Source organism: Phalangium opilio, unplaced genomic scaffold (genome assembly GCF_054372755.1).
Source record: "Phalangium opilio isolate 3A_F unplaced genomic scaffold, DU_Popi_V2 ptg000662l_1, whole genome shotgun sequence".
Taxonomy (NCBI): domain Eukaryota; kingdom Metazoa; phylum Arthropoda; class Arachnida; order Opiliones; family Phalangiidae; genus Phalangium; species Phalangium opilio.
The window spans coordinates 481,795-500,088 of NW_028324246.1; the positions used below are offsets into that span (position 1 = coordinate 481,795).

At 36.1% G+C, this 18,294-nt stretch overlaps 3 protein-coding genes across 5 annotated transcripts; 2 read left to right on the plus strand and 1 right to left on the minus strand.

Moving 5' to 3' along the window:
• The first annotated feature begins 1,463 nt into the window (after window positions 1–1,463).
• eas (ethanolamine kinase 1) lies at window positions 1,464–11,769 on the plus strand. Of its 2 annotated transcripts, none has more exons than XM_089863015.1 (9): window positions 1,464–1,641; window positions 3,108–3,218; window positions 3,288–3,547; window positions 4,124–4,267; window positions 4,362–4,504; window positions 4,809–4,892; window positions 5,543–5,703; window positions 5,777–5,850; window positions 6,347–11,769. In XM_089863015.1, the coding sequence occupies exons 1-9, from the start codon at window positions 1,639–1,641 to the stop codon at window positions 6,462–6,464; spliced, it is 1,098 nt and encodes a 365-aa protein (XP_089719141.1). In that variant the 5' UTR covers window positions 1,464–1,638; the 3' UTR covers window positions 6,465–11,769. The 2 variants fall into 2 exon arrangements, with proteins under 2 accessions (XP_089719141.1, XP_089719139.1); XM_089863013.1 differs by having other exon boundaries at window positions 1,465–1,784.
• Window positions 11,770–12,398: 629 nt separating this feature from the next.
• Window positions 12,399–15,403, minus strand: LOC149588167 (uncharacterized). 2 transcript variants are annotated; one of them, XM_089862989.1, is made up of 7 exons: window positions 14,648–15,403; window positions 13,818–13,922; window positions 13,534–13,689; window positions 13,352–13,473; window positions 13,142–13,280; window positions 12,945–13,080; window positions 12,399–12,594 (listed from the first exon to the last, which is right to left on the minus strand). In XM_089862989.1, the coding sequence occupies exons 1-7, from the start codon at window positions 14,915–14,917 to the stop codon at window positions 12,500–12,502; spliced, it is 1,023 nt and encodes a 340-aa protein (XP_089719115.1). In that variant the 5' UTR covers window positions 14,918–15,403; the 3' UTR covers window positions 12,399–12,499. The 2 variants fall into 2 exon arrangements, with proteins under 2 accessions (XP_089719115.1, XP_089719113.1); XM_089862987.1 differs by having other exon boundaries at window positions 13,340–13,473; window positions 14,648–15,398.
• Window positions 15,404–15,933: 530 nt separating this feature from the next.
• Window positions 15,934–18,294, plus strand: LOC149588168 (uncharacterized). The gene has a single exon (XM_089862986.1). It carries the CDS (start codon window positions 16,275–16,277, stop codon window positions 17,355–17,357), a length of 1,083 nt encoding a protein of 360 aa, XP_089719112.1. The 5' UTR covers window positions 15,934–16,274; the 3' UTR covers window positions 17,358–18,294.

Below are 18,294 nucleotides of genomic sequence, written 5' to 3' on the forward strand. Positions count from 1 at the left end.
AAACTAATACCATACCGGGAGTGACTATTACAGCCCTGAATAGCGCAAACTACCATTTTCGGGTTTTTATTTTAATAAGGCCGTTATTTTAGGGTATAATGTTATGGTGCCTGAACGTTTCCTTTAACATTGCATTTTTACAAAATTCAAATGATTGTCTGAATATTTTTTTCCTCAAGTTTATTCTTACAAAGCATCTTATATTTTTTACACATTTTCCAAATTTCAAGTTTTCAGACTTTTTTTTACAAATTTTATACATTATCTGATTGTAATAACAAATTTTATGTTTTGAAGTATTTTGAAAATAAAGAAATACATTTCGTGTTCGATGTTGTCGTAGGATTATCTATTGGGTTTAAGGGATTTAAACAGCGATGAAAAATGGGATAGCTATGATCCTTCAAGACCTCTAATACGTAAAGTTTATGTAGTTCCTCAATTTCTAGTTTTATCGTATTCTCACAGACGATGGTAGAACAGTCTGAGGTTTCTATTTTCGTTTGTGTGGCAACAGACCTATTAAGTGGCTTTAAACTTTCAGTCTGAGTTTCTTGGCTTATTTGAGTATTTGGCAATATAGCTTCCGCCGCAAAACGAGTTCCTTCATTTACGCAATTTTCTCGAGTGATTTTGTCAGTGTCTATGCGGCAGGTAGCGTTAAATAGTGTGGGAATTGCGCCTTTACGAAGTTTTTTCTTGACAACTTTGTTCAGGAGCTTAGACTTTATATCAACTTCGATACAATCATCGGTAAAATGTACTTCACACACTTTATGTGGCCTGTTCTTTAGCACGTAACCTTGTTCAAACTCAAATTGCCTATCCTCTTGCGGACAAGAGTTAGGTGGTCTGGGTCTACTAGCCTTTTCGTAAAACGTTTTCACTTTATCATTCGCGTTTTGGGTCCATTTCAGCGCAATGTCAGGGTCTACAAGAAAACTCGGAACATTAAAGAATTTAAGGTTTTTATTTGAGGTATTATTCCGACAATTTTTAATAACGCAGTATGACATTCTGTAATACGCAATCCGAAAGGACCGAGGCTACACTCCGAGCGGTCGCGTCTAGTAGCTGTCATTAAAGGAAATACTACTAGCCAATCAAAACGCGACTCTATTGTGACGTCAATTTTCGAAAAATGGCGCTAAGCTAGACGGGTGGTTTAATATGTAAAAAAATATTAATATCAATTATGAAACACTATTGTTTAAACAACTTAGTTTTCATTAAGTGAATGATTATTTTCAATTAAGTTGCATGATATTTTTTCACTTATTTTTCCCACTCGCACGTGTCTCGCCAGGGAGGTCTGTGGAGGAGACATAAAGCTCAGACCAGAGACCACCTACCTACGACCAATATTGACGTCACGTCCACGCAGCCTCCTTTCTCACTACCACTCCATAGCGCGTGAAGCGAAAGCCTGATCGACTGGTTGTGTAACTTGTGTTCGTGGGTGGTCTACGGGCTTTTATAGCGCGTGCAGCAAAGCGTGATGGAGTGGGCTGTGCGCCAAGTAACTGTAGAGAAAAAAGAAACGTCGTCTGTCAAAACTTTATCTTGGAAGAGCGAGACTGCAAGGCTTAACGTAAAAGTTGAATCCGTACTCTCTTCAGTTGGGTTCTATTTTCTAAAATGGTATAATCCAAACATATTTTAGAAGTTGCTTAAATTCATTCATATTCATAAGCTTTGGAAGTCGTTGATGCTTAATTAAAGAAGCTTTCGTTTTAATTACGAATGAAATGTCGGGTTTTGAACCTAAGAGAACCTTAGGGAAGGTTGGTTGGTGTCATTTGGGTCATTGTGATATTAGTTCTTAATTTATTGCATCCTTGTAATTGAGTTCAATTTTGTTAATAGCGGCTTTAATGTGGAATCTCCTTTATTTTGCCATATTTGAGTTTCATTCGTGAACTAAATATTTTAATATAGTTGAAATGTATTGTAACATCTGGTAGTTGCCAAAATGGGAAAGCCATTTAGAAATTTACTATGAAAATCGGCCCTCGTGTATTTCGGGCACTTTGATTGTTATTTCCTGAAACTACGGCTCACCCAGTCATGTTTAAAAGACAAAAAAGTGCATGATCAAGTTGTCTAATCCTAAGCAAATTGAGCTTTCATGTCATTTGGATAAAGCTTGGAACATAGTAAGCTGCCAGAGAGGTGTGGCTTAAGAATGGCTCCTCCCATTTTCACCAAAATGGCGGCAAACTTCACAGAGTGAAAGGCTAGTGGGGGAAGGCTCCTGATTGGCTAAGTGAAGGTTTGACGCTTAGTAGGATAGATTTTCACCCCTTTGCCCACTCCTTTTGTGTACACTTTTTTGAGGAAGTAAATGCTTGCAGTCAGTACTATCCCATTTGTTGATATTTGAGGCTATTTTGAACCATACGTCCTTGTGCCTAATTTCACCAATGATAGGTTGGGTTCGAGACCTTTTCTACATACACTGCACATGAAACAAAAAAATAATTGCAAATCAGATTAGCCAAACTCTTTAGCATCTTGCAAGCTTTGTACAAGTGGCACAAAACCTTTGATCAGGATTAGCCACATTGTTCATGAACTTTTGCAAGTGCTGACTGTTCTTTAGAAGAAAAGTCAGGACGTAGCGTAACATTATACCTTGAAAGAATGGCCTTTTTCGAAATATAAAAGGAAAAATATCTCTTACTATAAAATAATTACCATTTAATTAGTCTTAAAAACGAGGACTACTGTGCCGCCATTTGTTTAGTGGCGTCTGCTAAATCGAACCACTTACCCCAAACAGGATTGGTTAAATTCTTACAGGCTGAGTCAACTGAAATTTACGTTCAAGCAGTAAAAATTTTAATCAGATTGAGAAGTAAATAGCAATCGCCCATTTCTTTAAAATTGATGTTGATAGATGCTTTTCGGTTGATGTTTGGGGCGGCTACTTTAATTTGCTTTAGTTCATTCTTCAACCATTAATGTCGTAATACTTCTTGGTAGATTTTGCACGACGTAAAATGTTGCTTAATTGCTAGTGCAACTATTATTTTGGAATATTTTTCAATTGCGAATGTTATGTGAATAATTCATATTCACAAGTATTTTCTTATACTAATTTATAGCGCCTGAATATCGTAGTACCGAGTGAACCGTTTGAAGAACTGTGTGATAGCGCCAAAAAAGTCCTACAACACGTGAAGACAGATTGGAATTCGAGCTTAATAAAATTTAAGGTAAAAATAATCATCAAAAAATATTCATCATCTATTGCTAAATAGCTAATATTAATTTAATTATTACAGCTTTTTACTGATGGGCACACAAATCGTTTGGTTGGCTGCTACCTGGAAAGTGCTCCCGATGACCTAGTGCTAATTAGAGTGTATGGCAAAAGTACGGAACTTTTCATTGACCGTAACCTCGAGGTGGCCAACATGAAATTTATGGAAAGGGCCGGTCTCGGTTCTCCCGTTTACTGTGGTTTCGCGAATGGATTGTGCTACGGATATTCGCCCGGTGAAGTTCTTGATGAAAATAGTGTCAGAGATCCTCTCATTTCCAAGTTAGTGAACTCGTATTTTACTTTTTTTTCCTTGCAAAATTATAACGCCAGAGGGTGCCGCATCTACAAAACGTTGCCTACGTTAATCAAGGCCTGTGCGCGAAAAAAAATCGGCGGCGCGCACAGGCAACGTACAAAATGAAGGGGTTTTCAATCAAGATAGCAAGGTTTTACTCCCCCCCCCCCCCCAAGCAAATTTCAGATCGCCTATGTCGCGCCTAACATGCTGCCTAATCTTCTACGCTGCAATTTTAGCTTACCAAAGGCAGGGAGCAATAATACACCAAGCTTAGCACATTATGTCGAATAAAAGCTATCTTAATTAAAGGAGCGCCAACTGACATTTCGAAATCTTACAACAAATCACGATATTTTTTGAAGATTTTAAAAGAAATGGCCAAAAAAAAGCCATATTGATACAAAATTTGGAACAGTTGGGCTAAATTTTTCTCATTGTCGCTAAACTAGGATTACTTGGTTTAGGCTTATGCAAACCCTTTAAAAAAAATTGAATACAAATTTCTCATTTCTATTAAAATATTGAGGGGTTTTTTGTTGCCAATATTTGTGTTGCAGGTTGATAGCGGAGGAGATGGCAAAAATGCACAGTGTAAGCCTAGACGAAGAATACAAACAACACGTGGATTTAAAAGCATGTATTTTCCCATTACTAAGGAAATATGTAGCGTTAGTACCAGAATACTTACCAGTGAGAAATAGGTTGTTATTATTCACCAAACACGTTTATATATATATAAGCCAATTTTAAGCATCTTACTAATATCGCAGTATTTTTAACGTTACACTCTTCCAGTTTCAAAACTGATATTTTACAAAAGTCTGTCTTGGAAGAAGAAATTACTATTCTCGAAGCTCAATTAACGAGTTTAAACTCTCCCATTGTCTTCTGTCACAATGATTTGCTCCTAAAAAACATTTTGTACCATGAGAAAACAGGTAAACCATGCTTTTGGTGTCTCAGGGGGAAGCTAGACATCACCAACTGAAATATTGTTTCGCGACTACGTTTGTCGTCCCGGTATTAGTAAATAGCGAAGTATTTTAAGAGACTATTAGCGTTTAATTTTGACTATCATATTGCTTTAAATAGTGGAAAATGTGAAAAGCGAGCTTAGTTAGTTTAAGGAGAATTTCAGGTGAATATAAAATAGGTGCAGTTTGATTGAGTGATGATGCAGTGTTTTGTTCTATCTTCAGTGTAATATGATCCGTATTTAATATCTATCACTGCACTTGTTAGGCAAAGTTTCTTTCATTGATTACGAGTATGCGGCGCCCAATTTCCAAGCCTTTGATATTGGTAATCATTTCTGCGAATATGCAGGTAAGCTAATGGGTAAAACAACAATGGTATGGACCATACTTTTAAAGCGAATTGCATTGGCGCACATTAAGTTTTTTTTTCCTGCTTGGAAAAGGCTAGTGACTTTTGTTAAAGTTCATTTCATTGGGTTCTTCTATTAGTTATCAGTCAGTCAGCAAGCGAGAGACGTCAATTAATTTTATACTGTTTCTTGATGTTAATGTTGATATTCTGCGCTTTAGAAGTTAATTTTATAAAATTGCAGTTTGGTATAGACCCAGATAGTTTAGAAGATTAAAATTCGTGGTAATTTCAGGTACCAAAATCTATAAATGGGTGGAGTGCGCGAGAGGTATGGTAATAATTTCTAATAAGATTGAAGTCGTTAAAGGGAGGGTGAAGTAGAAAATCAAGTGATTTTTTTATCGATTCTTCTACTAAATATAAGACCAGTCTGCATAGTGAAACATTCAGGATATACCAGCCTCGAATGATTTTAAAATTCAAATTGGGTTCAGATTTTAGGGATAATTTGAAATAAGGACCTCTGACCGATCGCGTAACGCCCTGCCTTCCGGTTAACAAAATTCTCGTGGCACATTTTGACGACGCCAATGGATTTGGCTGCACTATTCGAGCCTTCGGTTTTACATATTGGTATTGTTTATTAGGATTAGACACTTATATGCCGGATCTTTATCCGGACTGTGAATTCCAAAAAGTGTGGCTGAAAACTTATTTAGAAGCCAAAAGGAGGTGCGAAGGTAGCTCTAGTGACGTAACAGATCGTGATGTTCAAGTGCTTTACGTCCAAGTCAATAAGTTTACATTGGTAAATGTTAACTGATTGCATTCATTATATAAAAATAGTCTGAATTTAACGACATTGCATTCTCTTTGTTAAGGCATCACACTTAATGTGGGGAATTTGGGCTATAATTCAGGCTGCGCATTCAGCTCTGGACTTTGACTTTTTGAAGTAAGTGCCACTTATGCTGTTGGTAAATCATTAGCCTAGAAAAGACACACACACCCCCTCACTGAATTGGTTGAATCCGAATTGAGTAAAGTTCTTGAAAGTAACGAAGATGTTCAATTATCTTATATCTAATTAGTTTAAAAGATTGTTAGTGATCAATTTAACATTAAACAGGTTATTTTCAAAATCAATGCTTATGAGCGCATCATATGCTAAAGTTATGAGCCTCGGATTCTAGTATTTGTCGAGTATTTAAAAAGTTATAAAAAGCTACTCGAACCCTTCTTGTTGTTATTGAGTATCGAGTCGAGTACTCAGCTCGATACTCGAACCGAGTACTCGCGCAATATTGGAATTTTGCCTTTTGGGCTTCGATGTAATGATATTATATCATTACAAAGTTCGTTGTTGTCTTGTAGTAGAAACTAAACAATTTCCCGCGTAGTACTGAAACCAAGGCTTAGAATAATTATTTTCCCATCACCACCTCTAAAAGGTACGCGTATGGAAGAATCAGCGAATATCATAAGCAGAAGCATAAGGTTTTGTCTTTGAACTTCCCCGATGATGACCAAGTCCTCGTGAACGGCGGCGGCGACGGCATTGAAGCGTGAAAAGATGTTTACTACCTTATTTTTTATATTCCAAACAAACTATAATATGAAATTATTTTTTAAGAAAACCAAGAAAAAAAACCAAACAAACAAACAAACAAACTAAAGCACCCTAGATGAAATTTATAGCAATGTTTATATAAAGATTTAATGGTAAAAACTATTATTATTATTATTATTATTATTATTATTATTATAGGATATGAAATCATTAATTGTTATTACGAGTACTTAATTTACACGGCGATGAAATTATGTCATATTGGTATATATTTTAATTTAGAATGTGATATATTTGAAAAAACGTGTGTTAAGATTAAGAACGTATTAAGGAAGGTGAAGCCCTGGACTCGCAAAGGCCTAATTTGAAACTCGTTTCATTCAACTTGTAAAAGACGCCATTGCTTTCATATAGTTAACCTAGTTCTTTTGCCAATTTTCCAATTTGTTTTGAACAGATGCAATATTGCAAACTTGCAATTACAACCGCGTGGCGATAGCGTACTTTGCAAGTTGAAACTAACCGAGTTTTATAAAACAGATTTTTCAAAATTGTTTCCAGCTTCATCTTAAAGGAAAGTTTAAAATTGTTTTTTGTTGATTACATTTTTTTAGGGGGGGGGGGGGCGGGGGGGGCGAATTTACCGTAAATTGTTTTAGAATTAGGTTTGAAATTTTTTTCCCCTTTAATTATATATAAAAACACAAAATTTAAATTAAAGGTAATTGGCAAGAATTTAATTTAAGATATTAAATTTTTATCATTGTTATGAATTTATACACCCCTTATAGTCACTAGTTTATACAATGTTTGGTTATTGTGATTTTTTTTCTATGAAATAGTTTAGTTTTAAATAATAGTCAAGAAACATTTTAGTTTTAAATAATAGTCAAGAAACATTTTAGTTTTAAATAATAGTCAAGAAACATTTTAGTTTTAAATAATAGTCAAGAAACATTTTAGTTTTAAATAATAGTCAAGAAACATTTTTTTTTTGGGGGTAATTACTAATTATTCTTTTGAACCAAATATTTTTATTTTTGTACCATGCACGAATACCGGCCGTGTTTGTACTGTTTTGCATTTTTACACGCTTTGTTAGCTATACCAAAAAAAAAAACTTGGAGGATTACGATACTTGTAGCAACTGATCAAAGCTTCAGCTTGAAACGTGAGACGAGTTGTGTGAAGCTAGTGTGAGAAGTGGGGGATATCTATGCTTTCAGTTATACAATCTTTATAGACTAATCAGAGGCCAGTGTTGCCAGTCATTTATGAGTGCAATTCAACCGCTGAAAAGCTTGTAGTTCTGTTCAATTCAGATAATTCTGTTCCAAACCTGAGATGCTCTCACAAATTACTGGCAACGCTGAAGCTCAGCAAACACACAGGGAGAGCCCGCCATCAGAGGTATTTTTCTATTGCGACAAGAAGCACCGCTGAAGGCAGTGCGAGTTGGATAACCTCCCTCTGCCTGTGGTGAACTCTGGCTTCGTCTGGCATTGCCTCTCTTGCGGTTGGTTTTAACTGCATGCAATTTATGGAATGGTCTATGATAACGCACCGCTTGCCTAATAGTTTCGTTAAATCAATGCTGAGCATACACGTTCATTAGCTCTAGCTAACTTCAAATTTGTGCCAGTTACGATTTAGTTTAACCCTCGGGGTTTAATTTTAATATGAATGGCGATACTATTGCAATTACTCGCCCTTCGAATGGGCGCTTTTCACCTAATTTATATTAGTTTTGACAGTGCTAAAAATTCTCTACATCGCTGATAAGGTACTGCTTCTATCAAGCATGCTTGTTATATCACGGTTTTTCTTTTCTTTCTGTTGAATTTATTTTACTTACTTACTTTATGTATGTCAATTGATACATTGACATGCGCTTGCGGGTCTTATTAGGGGAACATGCGTCTTTTTCTTTATAGAGACGTGGCAATACGGAATAAACCCCTCCCTAAAAACGTCAGACCTCCTCTTACCCAATCATCTTTACTCCCAAACTAACCACCTACTTCTTAAAATCCCCCACCGTGTGGATGTAATTGGGAGGAGCTTTCTGAAGCTCCGCCCCTTACGCTGTTTCCCTATAATGCCTGCAACCAGTTGTCTAGTTCACTAGTAAAGTAGACCGTCGTGGGTGTCAGTTGCTACTTGCGATTTGTTACCCCCAATTATTCCAGGTTGTCAACCAATTAATTTCCTTTTCTTTTTTCCATATATTTCCGGTACATTTATTTGTGTTTGTAATTTTGGTTACTACATGGGACCACCGCTATAATATAACATTTTCAACTCCATATTTAACGTACCTAACTTTTTTTTAAAGTGGTATTGTACCATTATCTCGTACCATTGCGGCTCAAGCTAGCGCAATATAGAGCACACTACAGATTAGAGTCGCGGATTGTAAATGAAGTTTGTTGTTTGACTGATTCATAGCTTTAATTTTAAAATCAGTAGTTTTATGAAGTTCATTATTTCTCTTTGCAAGAAGTCAATATATTTCCCGAATACCTTTACTAGTCTTTTTTTATGTTCTTAATTATTGCTTACAAATACCGCATTGACCAAAGAAATACCTTTGAAGCAGTTAATTATAAATAAACAATAATTCAATAGCTGAATTCTACTACCTTGGCTAAGAAGTGTTAGAACATTACTCGTGATTACAAATCTGACGCTGTTTCTTAAGAACTTGTGTTTGTTCTCATTTCTTCCGTCTTATTTATATATTAGCTCTTCTTAGACAATGGCCGTTAAGCATTGCTCTTTATTTTCCTAATCGAGTAATGAAAACTAGATCAGAAATTGACCCTATCAAGTTTTTGGAGATAACTTTTATATCAACTAGAAGTCACGTCTCGGCTCGCATCCCTATCAGAATTGATATCAGTTTTATTTTAAATAACAAATACCTTGCAAGGGGAATTAAACCATAAACTTCATGTGTTTTACCAGGGATCCATGGAATTTTAGAAGTAGGAATGGAGAACGGTTAGTATTTAATTCAGTCCGACTCATAGCCTAGTATAGAGAGCCCTCCCTTCAACACGTAACTGAAATTTTAAATTATCTAATTGGCTCACTTAAACTAAGTTTTGATGACGTTGCTGACGGGACGGAGAAAAATACGTATTTCCTTTTTACCTCTGTAGCTCGCTATGACCCGCCTCTTCTTTCATACACCCCCCCCTCCCTCCGTTCCGGGGAAGGGGGTTCGGGACTTTGACGCGCGCCCAGAATCGCAGATATTACTCTGTTATCCATTCCTGCTTATAAAATTACATGGATCCCTGGCTGGTTTTTACGCAATATTTTCTAACCCTATTTAATGCAAGGAAATTTTTGGATTTTGCAATGACCAAACATTTTCATACTTTATAAAATTATATCTACTCTAATGTGGAAAATATTTTTAACAAATATTTTCTTAGCAATATACTTAGCTGTATTCTTAAATTTTATAGATTTTTTTACTTGATTTAGTAACGAAAAAACACAGTTTAAAACGTTTTTTAATACAAACCAAAGATAGCTGATTCAATATAAAGTTTGTGACAAGTCAGCTTTTTTTTTTGTTGATGTTATAACTAGTCCACGTTGTCAGTGATCCTTCAGCACTCGCAGCTCAACATACAGCGTAGAGTTTGTATCTTTTAATACCCCAAAAACCAAAAAGTAATTATTGAACTGCACATAAATATGTTATTACAAAAAAGTTGTAATTTACTGAGTGATTTTCTTCCAGCCATATAGAATGATTCTGATACGATTTTGCACACAAAAATAAGTAACTCCCCACCTAGGCCTAAATAACAAAATTTTAAATATTAAGTTCCCGAAATATATATAAAGAAATTCCTTGGACCTTTAAATCAAATAGTTTCATTCGTTCAATTAAATCGGGAGTTTGTGAATTTTTAAACAAGAAGGAATGAATAACAACCCTCTTTAGGGGCGGGACTTATTTTCCAAGGCGACCTATCTGACAAGTGCAGGACAATACGGGATAATCCCCAATTACCAAACGTCAGACTTCCGTTTACCCAATCATCTTTAGTCCCCACTAACCTTCTACTTCATAAAGTCCTCCACCATTTAAACCTAAATAGAAATCTTCCTGAATGTTCGCCCCCTTTTGCTGTTTCCCTAAACGTATTTTTCGCTACCCCTACGTCTAAAGCTATACAAACGTAGACTTTAAAGGGTCTGTAAAGCAGGTATCGGTGGGTGGGTAAATATTATTTGAATTACGTCATAGGCACGTGACTGAAGAAAGGCGTGGTTCGTTTTATTTCTAAAACTAACGCTTCGGGGAATTGGCGCTGCAATCTAGCGAAATACACGGACTAGGTGGTGCCTGTGACGTATTTCAAATAATTTTTACCCACCCGCCTATGCCACTTTACAGTCCCTTTAAGAGAGTAAATGAGGTATAGGTAGTGGGCTACTAAGCGTCAAACCTTCACTTAGCAAATCAGGAACCTTCCCCCAATAGCCTTTCACTCTGTTAAGTATGCCGCCATTTTGATGGAAAGAGGAGGAGCCATTTTAAGCCACACCTCTCTTGCATTTCGATACGTGTTTTTTTAGAGGTGAAGCTATTCATGAGGGCTATGATTTGGACTAAAGGCAAAGTTAACTGTTATTCATTCCCGCTCTTTTTAAAATACACGCATTCCTGGTTTAGCATATTTTTACAATATTATGTAACAAATATTTTAAACTAATAGGCCAGAATATTTTGAGTTAAATACAAAGAAGCTTTAAATTAATGTAGTGTTTATAAATGAAAAGATTGAACTGTAAAACTGCTCTGGTACAGGGCCGGATTAACAGAGTGCAATGGGTTCTGCCTTTCAGGGCGTTGGACTGTGTTAGTTAGGCACTGAGTCAAGGCCTGGCAAACTAGACAGAGAGAGGCGCTCATTTTTACGCTCATTGAGCGCTTTTCATTTTAATCCGCTCCTGCACCCGTTTTGTAGTATATAGTGAACCTATTTGTATTGTTACATTCGTGTATTGTATAATGTACCAAAGCCAAATAAGAGATTACTAAAATGATAAGATATAACCCTAAATTAATTAAGTCAAATATTGAAGAAGAAAAATTTATTCAATGCATAATGAAATTTAAGAAGAAGAAGAAAATTGTATTTAAATTAGTGTATTTCATGATTCTAATTTTGTTTGTTATAATTGATTATTTAATTTTTGGTTGATATTTGCTGCAAAATAATGTTATATACTTAGGTCAGCATACAGTTGGACTTGTATAAAATGATTTTCTGTTTATTTCATGCGTATATATTTTTAACCATGGTTTTTACTAGAATTTTAGACAATTCCTGGAGGTTGGAAATTATGGTAGAAAAAACTCCGGAATCTCGTAATGTTCATCGAAAATTAGCGCCGTAACCTCACGATAAGCAAGGACTAAGTGTCCAGTCCCACAGCGTGCGGAGTCTTTGTAGGCTGTAGCTTGACGTCACGCATTTAAAATAATTTTTACCCACCCGCCGGTTCCTTTAAACCGTACCAAATATAAACGCCCACTGCCAAAGCTAAGACCGTGACGTTTCACCTATGTAATTTTACAATTTTTTAACCGCACAAAACGGTTGAAGTTTAAAATTATTTTTTTTACATGTAGTTTTCATCATCTGCCCCTTTACTAATACCGTTTTCCTTTGGGTCCTCGCGGATCGCTCCCAAGGAGCAATAAAAATGGTAGTAGTAGTTTCCAGCTTCGTTAAAGACTGTTTTTGAAGAATAGGATCTCCTAGTTTTATTCCTCCATGGGAGCGCTCCGCGAGGACACAAAGGAAAACGCTATTAGTCTTCAAAACTGCGCCACATAATTTGGCTTCATGGTATGTATGTATGTATGATTTACATTTAGGGAATAATGAATTCAGAATGCGTTTGCCATTGATTTTCTTTATCAATATTCATCAATACATTAATTGTTCTACATTGTCAGTGGTATATTTTATTATGACGCGAAAAAGTAATTAATGACCATTCACGAGTTTAAGTAGCCAGTTGCGGCGATAGCCATGTTAGTTGAATTTGTTCCTGGACCATATTTCAAAATCCATATCCTTAATGGTACTAACACTAAAATGTAATATTACAATGTCACTATTACGTTTTTATATAGGGTGTTCAAAAAAGGGTCGCGGAACAGAAGTACAGTGCGTTCATTGGGCAATTTTGAGTCGAAAATGTACAACAGCAATTTTTCCTAAGGGCCACCATTTATAAGTTAAAATGGCCCCTTAAATTTAATTAAGAAACTGAAAGACTGCTAATTTAATTAAGGGGTAATCCGTTAAACACTCTAACCATAACGCCATTTGGGAAATATGTTACAGAACATTTTCGACTTAAAATCGAATAAACTTTGGTTCCCCTAACCCTTTTGAATCACCCTTATTATGAAATTATTTAAAAAGTTTTGTTTGAACCTATTTGGCCTTCTTCCAAAGTGAAATTTATATCGCTACAAGTTGATTTACACACGTCACGTGGTTGAAGTTGTATACGATTTTGCCCTACAGCTTGACCCATCCAAATGACATTAGTGCCTTCCTCAGTATCAACCTAAATTAATGTGTTCGAAATACTCGGACTCAAATGAAAAAAACCTTTCGAATGAAATTACCAATTTAAAATGTTGTCCTTTGTAATGGGACGAAATAAAAATCCAGTTGCTTCTGGTCATTTCAAGTCCAGCTGGTAAAAAGTATGGTCGTTGATAGAATCTTCTCAAATATTTTTGACTCACCGAGTCGCAGTTTTCCCTATGTTGGTGGTGTAATTGTGTTAAAATGTCACATGCTTGGATTAAAACGCGTCTTACCAGTGAGTATACCACTTTATAGGCCACGAACTTTGAGAAACTTTTGTGATTAAGTTTATGTGGTTCGAAACTCTCAAGTTGGTTTCAAACATGCAAATGGTCTCCTCGGTAATTGCATTGTTTTTCAAATAACCCTTAATTTTTTTTTATTATTCAAACATTTGTATTTTAATAGGTTGTGATTAGGATATTACTTTAGTTATGGTTTCTATGGCGTTATGGTCTGAAATTTGCCAGTTCGTCATTGCATCTGTTATGATTACTGGAATGTCATATTCTAGATATCGCTCGAGAACCACAGTTGGAGACACGTTCTTTCTAACATCTAGTTTTACTAAGTCTTCGCATGCCTAAAAAGAGTTACTTTATTTAGAAATTTTGGAACATAATGTGATTCGCTTTCTTTTGGTGTTTATAATGTTTGGTTTTTGTAGTTCTATCATTAACACCGTCTTTGGATCAAAATTAAACTTATTACTTCGCATTCTTTGGCCGTCACTTCATTCCTCTTGTTCTCGTATAGAGGGTTGTCGACAGCGCATGAGCTGTGATATAATGGTTGCCAGTCAAAATACGGCAGAACCTAATTTAAAAAGATGTAACTTTAACCTAACCCCAAAGTCGCAAGACCCGTCTATATGATTTTGGGAACCAGTGTGCCAAGTATTAATGAAATCGGTTGAAAGGCGCGGACGTTACGCCGTAAAGAAGGTTTTTCCCTTTCGGGTCGCCATTTTAAAAGATGGCGGCCAATCGAAACCAAGCCCGTCTACAGGATCAAAGAGGGTAGAAAGAGGGGGAGTTGAAACCAGGGGCTTTGGTCTTTGGATAGGCATTTTGGGTGTTCTCGCTTTTCTTTTTATTTATTTGTTATATTTTTCTCCTAATATCCGGTTCACCGTATTTCAACCAATAAGAGAGCAGAGAAAGATGCTCGCGCACACCGGAAGCTTAGAGGAAAACTTTCAAAGCGAGAACACTCCAGCCAACCTTCTACTCCCCCTCTTTCTACCCTCTTTGATAGTATAGTATAGGCAACCAGAATAATAAATATTATAGAAATTTGTTGAAAAGCGCGAACGTTATTCCATAAAAAAGGTTTTGACCGGCATTTTTCGAGATGGCGGCGTATTGGAAAAACCATTCTTAGTGTGTGACTACTGCTTAATAGTAACGTCCCTGCAATATTTTCAGTAGTTTGATTATCAGTCAGTCAGAACTTTGACTAGATTGTTTATTATTTATGCTTGATGCATTTGAAAAAAATTTTAGGTTTAATTTTTTCTGTAATTATAAATTAAACAGTACCTTGATGGCTCCAATACGACCATAAACGTAAACCATATCCTGAAAATACGCCTGCCGCGCCACGAAACCTACTACAAAGCATACCACGAATACTTGGACAATCTTTCTCCATCTAGCCTTATGCACGTTTATTTCAAAAGGAAGTAATAGTGGTTTGGCTAATCTTTTGATGTCTTCATCAGATAACCCGATATTTTTGCAATGGTTGTAAAGATCGGTTATTTCGTTCTCCAAAGCGGAAAGAGCCACAACATCCGCGGTTGAAGGCATCGTGTTTAATATTTGTGCTTGTTGGCTTCGCAAGCCAGGGTTTACGTGATATTGATTTTTTGCGAGGGAGTTCAGTGCTTTCGTATCGATTTAGTTCGTCGTAAGCAGCTACTACCCGCTGGAGAGAGATAAGTTAATCCTCAAGCTTATACTTAATTACACAGACGTGTTTTAGAGCCCACTAAAAGGGATGTTTATTATTTTGGTAACACTTGAAAAATGGTCACTATCAACCATGGAAAAATGTGATGGATGTTTCTATATCTATTGTGAAAAAATGGTATTCATCGATTCTAGCAACTTAATTTCTTGGTATTAAGAAACTGGAGAATGGCATATATGAAAGAATTGTTAGAGTTCACCGTTTTACGAGCTACAGTGCTTTCTTCTTATGGACGTGTCGATATACATGGTGCTTTGAAAATTGGGGCTGCAGTTCTTTTGGACGATTTTGAGTTGAAAATGATCTGTGATATTTTGCCGTCCGAGCCACCGTTTTCAAGATATTTGGAATGTTTTACGGATGACCACTTAATTAAATTAGAAATCATTGTCTTTCGGTTTCTTAATTAAATTTAAGGGATCATCCGTAAAATACTCCAATCGTAACTTGAAAATGGTGGTTCTGACGGAAAATGTCGTAGAACATTTTCGACTCAAAATCGTCCGAAGAACACCCTCTGACAGACCCTCAGAAAGACCCTGTATCTGGCAGGAATAATTAGGCCTATAAATGTGCTGCGGAACGGGATTAGTATTGAATATTCCTGTAACCATTTCGTGTAAAGCACTGAAATTATTATTTTTGATTGATTAGGTTAAATGAAATTTTATTTGATTAGGTTAAGTGAAATTTTATTTGATTAGGTTAAATGAAATTTTATTTGATCAGGTTAAATGAAATTTTATTTGATCAGGTTAAATGAAATTTTATTTGATCAGGTTAAATGAAATTTTATTTGATCAGGTTAAATGAAATTTTATTTGATCAGGTTAAATGAAATTTTATTTGATTATGTTAAATGAAATTTTACTTGACTAGGCTGATTAAATTTTATTAAAAAAAAACTCGCTGACACTCTAGTTAAAAAACCCTTCTGTTTCATATTTTTTTTCAAATGCCAAAAATATTAAAGGGGGCGTTTTAGTCTACTAGTTTCCCCAAAAGAAAACGGAGTCTATTTTTTTCCACCCACCTTAGAGTTCAAAGTTCTACCGAAACCCCTTTTTTTGAGTAGATGAATTTCTAGACGGGAGCGGGACGTCAAATCGTTCTCAACTCTGCCAATAGTCACTTAACAGTAAAATTCAGTTGTGTTCCGTTCTATAGCCAAAATACGGTGATAACCTTCCTTAGATGGCCATTAACAATGCTGCAGTGTCGAAAACTACTTTGAGAATACCCGGAAAACTTTTCATCGTCAATGGCGATGATGGTTTGGCTCTGGTTCAAGATGTGCGCTACTTTGAAATGGATTGGCAAGTTGAAATTCGTTTTGATAGGAGTAAACCTAATCCACAACATCCACCACCCGGGCAAATGTTCTTCGATCCCAGAGTGAAACAACAAGTAGACTCTTGCTGCTATTTGTCATTATTAGCGAAAACATCTGTTCAGTTAGATACGCGAAAAGCTGAAGAATATCAAGCTTTAGCTCCAATGGCAAAAATTGATATTCTCAACTCGAATGAAATACCAATTTTTACCTTTATTGGTCAATGGAAATATTCGAATCTTCAAAAGCTTGAAAAATTCTGCAACTGGACTGAAATTTCACGTCATCATACTGACCTGTACGTTAACGATAAATCTGGAAATACATTCTCCCAGAATAATTATTTTAACATGGTTTTGAGTATTGGACCCCTTCTTTCCCTTACACAATCGAATACTGGTAAATCACTCTTGCACTCGTTAAAAACCATGTGCGAAAAGGCGGTTTTAACGGACGCAGTTATAAAGACCGAAACCAAGACGTTTCCCTGTCATAAGGTTGTTTTGGCCGCAGCGTCTGATGTCTTTAAGACCATGTTCGACATTGACACGAAGGAAAGTACTGATAATGCCGTCCACTTAGAAGGGGTTTTCGAAGCTGATACCGTTCAGGATCTCTTGCACTACGTCTACACCATGCAAGTGCCTCCCAATATCGAGAGTACGTGTTCGTCTGTGTTTGTCGCCGCGGATTACTTCCAACTGCCTGTGTTGAAAGAACTTTGCGAAACAGAATTATGTAAAGCGGTAAAGGTAGAAAATGCCGCGAGTATTCTTCAATTGGCCGAGAAGTATAACGCGGGTGAGGTGAAAAGAGCTACCGTCAAGTTCATAGTCAGTAATTATAAAGAAGTGATGGCAACTTCCGGTTGGAATGACATTACTCCGGATATGGCTAAGTCCTTATTGTCAACCGTTTTGGTAACCGTGGCTGAAAAAAATTAAGCTTACTTACCGAGCATCGAGACTAACAATGGCGCAACCACGCCGATTTTCGAATCCCCGCTGGGGCAAAAGTTGAAAGGGTTCTCACTAACTGAAACCCGAAAATCGGCACGGTCGCTCCATTGTTAGTCTCGATGCTCGGTTTTCAGTTCGCTAGAACCCTTTTCGTTGGAAGTCGGCCTTTGAAATGAACATTGTTTTGCGCATAGTGTAGCTTCGTGCTTAGGCATATAAATACGCGTTGATAATTCTCATAACGAAATAAAAAGTAATTTTGATCAATACAGCTTGCACATGAGTAATATAAAAAAAAATTAACCGAATATAGACATAAAATCGTATTACAAGTTAAATATCGTTCAATCTAAAGAAAATATTACTATCAAAAACCAAGTTACAAGTAATAAAATGCTATCGCGCCAAGCGAGTTACAGATTTCTGGGTATTATTTTTTTATGTAGATGAACTACTAGATCTCTATTGAATTACAAAGTCATGTAATTTAACCGTTTTGCGAGCTATATGTGAATTTCATTGAAAAAAACAAAAAAAAATTATAATAAAATCAGGCATGATCTAAAGATGCTGTTAAAACTGTAAGCTAAAGCCATTGAAAAATTAGTCATGCCATTTTCGAATGACTGATTGCTATCTGCCACCAGGTGTAGTACTAGCTGCAGCGTAATAAAGTATTTTGAGTAAATAAAGTATTTTGAGTAAGCTTTCATTGTCATCTATATAAGAGCCAAAAACATATCTCGTTGTGTAGGTGTAGAAAGTAGCAACTCAATCTACTATTGTTTCGAGTCTCTGATTTCGTAAGCTTTATAATCTAGTACCGTTTATCATGGAGTAGTTTTTATCGAAGTGATAGTGAATGTTTTATTTGAAGTGCTTTGAACGGCAGCGCGGTATCATTAAATAATACTGCATGGTG